This window comes from Argentina anserina, chromosome 6 (assembly GCF_933775445.1).
Source record: "Argentina anserina chromosome 6, drPotAnse1.1, whole genome shotgun sequence".
NCBI classification, from domain to species: domain Eukaryota; kingdom Viridiplantae; phylum Streptophyta; class Magnoliopsida; order Rosales; family Rosaceae; genus Argentina; species Argentina anserina.
The window spans coordinates 14,127,658-14,135,356 of NC_065877.1; the positions used below are offsets into that span (position 1 = coordinate 14,127,658).

The following is a 7,699-nucleotide window of genomic DNA, read 5'->3' on the forward strand; positions in this document are numbered from 1 at the left end:
AACGAAGCTTATTAACTTTAAAATCTCATCACTCATGTTAATCAAGTTTGATGTTCAAGATGCCCTTTCTCATACATTTTAATCTAATTAACTATCATTACACGACTCTTGTATTTTCATTAAAACACAAGAGTCTCGATCACTGCTTTTGTCCATTCCCATGAAGAAACAAAATTTCTGGATAAGAATAAACACTTTTGGCAAAGTAGAATAGTAGATCACTCAAAAACTCGATGGAAACTCAACCACGCTTTCACTGTTATGAAAAGAACAGAAGTATATATCCAATACTGGCATACAGCCATACATTTCCACCGCTGGAAATACATGCAGGCCATCCAGTAAAGATGAAATTCGACCTAACAATCAAACGAGACGAGACTCGAGAGACAAACTCTGAAACAACTAGATATCCTTTGCGAAGTGGATCTCTTGGGGACCTGCGCGCAAAGATTTGATTAGGCCGCAGAGACAGAGCCAGAGCCAGATCAGAAACCCAGATGCTAGCTACCAGTGTAGCTCTCAGTAAAAAATTAAAATGGAACCAAACCCAGTAACTTTATGGTGAAAATATTAAAAGAAGTGTTTGTCTCAAGTTTCAACCCCACCGGAGAAAGGGAAAGTATGCGATGATGGCCTGGATGTGTGAAGGCTTTGTCAGCCCTAGTCTGGAATGTGTTTGTATGGAGAGTCAAATACTTCGATCCTTTTGATGCGAGTGACCATTCCTCCCCTAGGTCCCCCATTCTTATTTCTCTCATCTTTTTGGTGCCCAGAATAAGCTCCCTGCATCAATCCCATACCGGCTAACGGCCAACCTAAACATTCGTAGACGATTTCGTCCTCAGATGGTTGTCTGCGAACTTTTTGTCAACATTGTTTCGTGATCATTTTGTAGACATGCTCGGATTACTTTAAATTTTTTAGAAATTCTGAAAGGAGGGGATTTAGGTTTTTACCTAGGAAGTGCATACACCGTATCAGACACAATATCATACGTGTACGCGTTATATAAAAAATAATTTAAAAACAGACACGTGATGAACACATTAATTAAATATTAATTTTAATATTTGTATTAATATTTAGTAATTAAAAAATTTATGTTACATAAATTAATATGGAGTAGGGTGTGTAGACATATGAAATTTAATGAAGTAAATTATCTTTATTAAATGATTAAATCAACCAAGAACCCGACAAAATTGCACAAGTTGCCCAAAAGTCAACAAAGTTGGTACGGATCCGAATAAAACTTATGTCAGTACATAAATGGATGATCATAATCAAAACTACGTGATTCCGACTTAAATCGAAAATTGAATGTCATTGACGATTCGAAATGATAATCAGACATTTGATTAAATTAATAAATTCTTTAAAGGTCATAATTAAATTAATTATTTTCTGTTTAATTTAATTATGAGAATAACTCATTTTAAATTAATCGGAAAATATATATTGATTTAATTATACAATTAAAATATTTATTATTTTAGTGTCATTAAAATATTCTACAAAATAAAAACCTTGACACTATAAACACCCCCTTTAACATGAAGAGAAAGGGACTTGAGAAGAAGAGAGAAAATCACTTGAGCAAAATCACTCTCGACAAATCCCGAAGTCTCTCAAGTCCATGAAGATCATCAAATCCATGAAGAACATCAAATCCACGAAGAATCATCAAGCCACCAAATCGCTCGTTCTTCTTCAAAATCTAAATCCAAACTCAAGTCCACGAAGAATCGTCAAGGCACCAAATCGCTCGTTCTTCATCAAATCCAAATCCAAATCAAGTCCACGAAAAATCGTCAAGCTACCAAATCACTCGTTCTTCATCAAATCCAAATCCAAATCAAGTCCACGAAGAATCGTCAAGCTACCAAATCGGTCGTTCTTCATCAAATCCAAATCCAAACTCAAGTCCACGAATAATCATAAAGAAGTAAAAGAACCATGCATATAATTCTCTATATTTATTTATGTAAGAGAAAGAAGCATATAATTTATGGTCAAACTTCGGTAATTATTTTTAGAATAAAATAGTTGTAATTCATCTAATTTTTAGTAACTCGACAGTTTACTTATTCAAGTTTCAATTTCGACTAATCACTCCTTATACTTTTCAAATTCGAGCAATTTGCTTATTCCTTCATATTTCCATCTAATTTGAGTGTTAAGTTGTTTTTTGAGTAAAAAAAATTGGATGGACTTAACACCCAAATTGGATGGAAAGATGAAGGAATGACCAGATTGCTCGAATTTGAAAAGTATAAGTAGTGATCAGTTGAAATTGAAACTTGAAAGAGTAAATTGTCGAGTTTGTGAAACTACGAGGAGTGACTAATATTTTACTCTTATTTTTACAAAGTTAAATTTCATGGTAATTACTAATTAGAATTGACGTTGTTTGTCCATGTACTGGGACACAACTTTGGTATCACACTCTCACCTGTCTCCTTAAACCAAAATCAAAGTACGTTACGGGTGCAAAACTGCAAATGTATAATTATCTTCCCCATCGAAAAAACTGTATAATTATCCTCTCCTCTAAAACCCTTTCGGCCTCATAATCCAGAATCCCAGATCGACCTCACCGCTCTTGTTTCTTCATTCCTCAACACCAAATCAACCTCAAATCCCTCAAATCTAGAAATCGACATCTGATTTATACCTTGCCGAGAAAGAGAGAGAAGGAGAAAGAGAAAGATCGAGAAAGAAAGGAGAGATACTTCACCTTGCCGACAAGATCGCTGCTGGCGGTGGTGACTACCGGAGGAATAGGCTCAGCGACGATGACGGTGGGGTTCAATTGCATGTCCTATGCGAATACGCACGTATCTGAATCAATTCACCTGCCCGAGGTGTTTCTAAAAACCAATTCATGTGTCTGACCGTATTTAAGCGTGTCCGTATCTGACAAATACACAACTAAGGCAGCGTGTTCGTGCTTTTGAGGTTTTTACCAATTAACAATTTAACATAATCATGAGTTTAGGGTTAAGCTTGTAGCATTAAAAAAAATTATACTACCCATTTCCTAAAATAGAACATTAGTTGGATGAGATCTTTGATGGTGTAGATTTAGAATTAAGTAATTTTTGCCTTAAAAGTTTCTGATCGATAGAGTATTGATATTTCTTTAGGGGTTAGGAACTAGCTAGTTTGCGTGTTTCTACGTACGTAGTCTCATATATGCTAGTAGTTATATCATTAACCCTGTTCCATCACATTTCAGAAATTTCGAAAGCATAATATTACGATTACGACATCTATATGTTAAGCGGTGTCTAGCTAATAACATCCAATGCCAAATTATTAAGAATTTTCATAATCATGCAACATGAGTGATTTGATTATGAGTGCACTCACTGTTGTATATGGGGAAGTTCACTTACATAATTGCACACTCCCGAGCCCTAATATTATAGATAGGCTCTCTAGAAAGCACATCATCAGAAGAAATAATTGGTATCGCGTGATGATTACCCAAAGATGAGAGCAAAGAAAAGACACCGAGGCATGCAACCCTGGTGTTGGAAGGATCCTTGTTCCCCCTCTAAACATAATCATGAGGCATTTTGTCTTGCTTTTCTTCGTATATGTATCATAATCATCATCAACATTATCGTAATCATCATGCATCCTATGTCCCTTCTCAACCTGGGATGCTGCTCAATTATATTGCCGCAGAATGGAACAGAGCCCCCAAAATTTGCTTTTAACTGATCATATATCATGATGGTCATAATCACTCCTTCATTAAGCCATCGAGGAATAATAACGTACCGATATTATGAATTAAACTTGAAGTTACTTTTTCTTTAATCTAATATGTTGCTGCAATAATTTTAAAGCATATGAGACGAAAACACTGCAATTTTTGCAAAACACCTAAAGCCAGAGGCGGATCTATGCCTAAGAAGAGTGGGACTCAAGTCTCACCCAAAATTTTATAGAGAAAAAAAATTCCTATGTGTATGTATTGGTTTTTTATAGGGTACATGATATCTATAATAATCAAGTCCCAGGCAATCTGTTGGTTAATATTGGACTTGATCTTGATGATTGTATGGTCTTGGGCTTGCCATATAGCATTGGACTTATTTGGACTTACTCAATTAAACAAGGACAAGTCCAACTTAAAAGTCTCCCCTTTTTCTTTTCGTTGAAAACAAAGAAAAATGGTGCTTCTCAGTTCTCTGACTTCTCTCATCTCAAGTCGTTGTCGTTCCACTTCTTCACTTTATCTCTGTGACTCTATGATTCGATTCCATCCAAGTGATCCAAGCAAATGAAGCAATCGATCATCCTATATCTCCCGCCACTGAAGTACTCAACAACTGATTCATCATCTCCATCTCGGGACCATCTGTAAGTGTTCAATCTAAATTAAAATTAGGGATTGGGTGATATCTTATTAGCTGCCAATCCCTTCTATTGTTACTTTTAAACTATTGTTCTTGTCATTTTATAACTTTTTCATTTGTTTTGAATAGGTTATTGATCTCAAAGTCTCAAAAGGATTAAAAGTTGGTGTTTGAGAATTGAGGTCTTGCTGTGCTTTAACAGGTTGTTATTCTTTTTTGTAATTGTTAATTTATTTGTTGTGTACTTGTGTGTGCTATAACTAACTGTATTACAAAATTCCTAAACAAAAGTTTCTTAATTCATATTGTATAGGTGATTGTAGCATGTCGAATGAGCAACCAAAAAAAAGGAAGAAAAACTTGATCAGTTCATACTTTACAAAGTCTGATCGTGGTGATGCTACTGCTAGTGATGCTCCAACACCAAGCTCTCCAGTAATTCCTCCTGAGATTCAAAGCAGTGGTATTGACTCTTTGAATAATATCAATGCTATTGAACGTGACCCAGGAAAACGCTGCCCTATATGGAAATATCTTGTCAATCAGCGTGATTCGATCAGAAGAGCATATAGTCTGTTGGGACCAATGCAACCTGAATGTGAGTTCCCTTACTCTCAATTTAGTGATCAACAACGCAAGTGTCAGTTTTCTTGGTTTAAAGATAATCCATGGCTTGAGTATTCAAAAGCTAAGGATAGGGCATATTGTTTTCCTTGTTTCCTTTTTGCTACTGAAAATCCTTTGAACAAAGCATTCACCATTGAAGGGTTCAAAAATTGGAAGAGGACTGTGCCTAGTGATAATGCTTTTCTGAATCATGTAGGAAGAATTACATCATCACATAATAGTGCAATGCAAAAGTGGGATGCATTACGAAACCCATCTAGCCAAATTGAGCCAATCTTTAGTTCAAAATCAGCAAAAGATATAGAGGATAACCGGTTAAGGCTCATAGCTTCTATAGAGAGTGTTAGATATCTAGCTAGCCAAGGAATTGCCTTTAGAGGCCATGATGAATCCGAAGAGTCATTGAATCAAGGACCTTTTAGGCAGCTTATCAAATCCTTTGGAAGAGTTAGTCTAGATATTAAAAGAGTTATAGAAAATGCTCCTAGAAATGCCAAGTATATTAGTCCTTCAATTCAAAAAGACATTCTTAATATTCTTGGTAACCAAGTGAGGGGTATGATACGTGAAGAAGTTGGAGCTGCAAAATATTGTCTTCTTGTTGATGAAGCTATAGATGTTTCTAATAAGAAACAAATGGCGATTATTTTAAGATTTGTTGATTCTCTAGGTAAGGTCCGAGAACGTTTTTTTTTTTTTTAAATTGTAAGTGTTCCAAACACAAGCTCACAAACTCTTAAAGATGAAATATCTAAGGTTCTTACTCAGGACAAGCTTCAAGTTAGAAATATGCGTGGTCAAGGCTATGATGGTGCTAGCAACATGAGAGACATTTATAAAGGTTTACAAGCATTATTTCTTAAAGAATGTCCTTATGCTTATTATTTGCATTGTTTTGCTCATCGTCTGCAGCTAACACTAAATGCTACTGCCAAGGGGGTACATGAAATTTGGAAATTCTTTTCCATTTTAAGTTTGATTGTGAACTTTATGAACTCTTCCGGCAAGCATCACTCGGCCTTGAAAGCTGCTAGAAAAGAAGAAATTGCAGACTTGGTGGCTTGTGGTGAACTTGAAACCGGTACAGGGGCCAATCAGATTTTTAGTATGCAACGAGCTGGTGCTACTCGTTGGGGCTCACATTATCGTTCAATTAGGGGTTTGATTGAATTGTTTGGTGCATCTAAAATAACTCTTGTTTATATGAGTGAGCAGGGACCAGTGGATCTTCAAAGAGAGGCTGGAGATGTTCTCAAAGCAATGCAGAAGTTTGTCTTTGTTTTTTGTTTGCTTCTCATGAACAAGGTAATGAAAATTACTGAGACTCTTTCCCAGACATTGCAGCAAAAGTCTCTTGATTTTGTTCAAGCTATGCGGTTTGTGAAACATACAAAAGAATTGGTTGGAGACCTAAGGAAAGATGGATGGACTGATTTCTTTGAACATGTGGAATCATTTTGTAAGAAACATGAAATTAAAATGCCTGATATGCATGCTAGTACATCTCATCGGTCTTCTATCACTAATGAGCATCATTACCGTGTTGATATATTTAATGCTCTAATTGATTTTCAGCTAAGTGAGTTGGATGGAAGATTTTCAGAGCAAGCAATAGATCTTCTTAGTCTTGCTTCAACCTTGGATCCTCATTCTAATTTCAGTAAGTTTAAAACTGAACTTGTTCTTGATCTTGCAAGAAAATATTATCCTGAAGATTTTTATGATGGTGAGATGCTTTCTCTTGAGTCAGAGTGTGCATACTATGAAAAAGACATGCTTGATGATGCTATGTTTAAGAATTTGTCATCTATTTGTGAGCTGTGTCCATTGTTGGTCCAAACAAGAAAGTCAGAATTTTATCCAATGCTTTATAGATTGATTTGTCTAGTTTTAACTCTTCCGGTATCTACAGCAACAACTGAAAGAGCATTTTCAGCCATGAACTACATCAAGAACAAGCTTAGAAATAAGATGGAAGGAGAGTTTCTAGGTGATTGTATGGTCCTCCACATTGAGAAAGACTATGCTAATTCTATTAGCAATGACTTTGTGATAAAACAAATTTGAACTTTCAGGTACTCGTAGAGTTAGATTTAGTTAATTGTGATGTGTTACATCTAGAAATTTTTGTGAATCTTATTTTGTGTAAACTTGTATTTAAAGGGTAAGGTTCACTACGTCCCCCCTTTCTAGGTGTATTAGTATTTTGCATATATAATATTGCTCTTGCATCATGAATTTTTTTTATGGTGGAAAGTCAAGTCCCACCCCGTTTCAATTCCTGGATCCGCCACTGCTTTAAGTCGCACTCGGTCAAATATGGAAACTTACGGAAAGAACGAAAGAATCAAGATTGCCAACAAATAGCGGAGATCAAGCTTCAAAATATCGGTATCAATAAATATATTATTTTTTAAGTGAGATATCAGATAGAGAAATTTTAAATACACACCCTAAATCTCTTAATACACACTCATACTTAATACACCACCTATTTAAATTGTAATTCCAATATGTTTACTAAATACACCCCAAAACTTCATTATTTGGCTATATAAGGCTATTTTTAGTATGTATATTAGTATATATATATATATATATATCAACATCTTATAAATGTTTATGTCGTTTCTTATTTGTTCTTATGGATCAATATAAATCGCAGTAGTTCTTTTCAAATTCTTTAAACATGAAAATAA

At 35.2% G+C, this 7,699-nt stretch overlaps 1 protein-coding gene across 1 annotated transcript; it reads left to right on the top strand.

The window, feature by feature from the left end:
• The first annotated feature begins 4,697 nt into the window (after positions 1 to 4,697).
• On the top strand, positions 4,698 to 7,067 carry LOC126796925 (uncharacterized). The gene is made up of 2 exons (XM_050523641.1): positions 4,698 to 5,675; positions 5,769 to 7,067. The coding sequence occupies exons 1-2, from the start codon at positions 4,698 to 4,700 to the stop codon at positions 7,065 to 7,067; spliced, it is 2,277 nt and encodes a 758-aa protein (XP_050379598.1).
• The last annotated feature ends 632 nt before the right edge of the window (positions 7,068 to 7,699 follow it).

Coding starts and splice junctions, on each gene's coding strand:
- LOC126796925 (XM_050523641.1), top strand. CDS start 4,698: ATGTCGAATGAGCAACCAAAAAAAAGGAAGAAAAACTTGATCAGTTCA. Junction 5,676..5,768: donor TTGTTGATTCTCTAGGTAAG/GTCCGAGAACGT, acceptor GTTCTTACTCAG/GACAAGCTTCAAGTTAGAAA.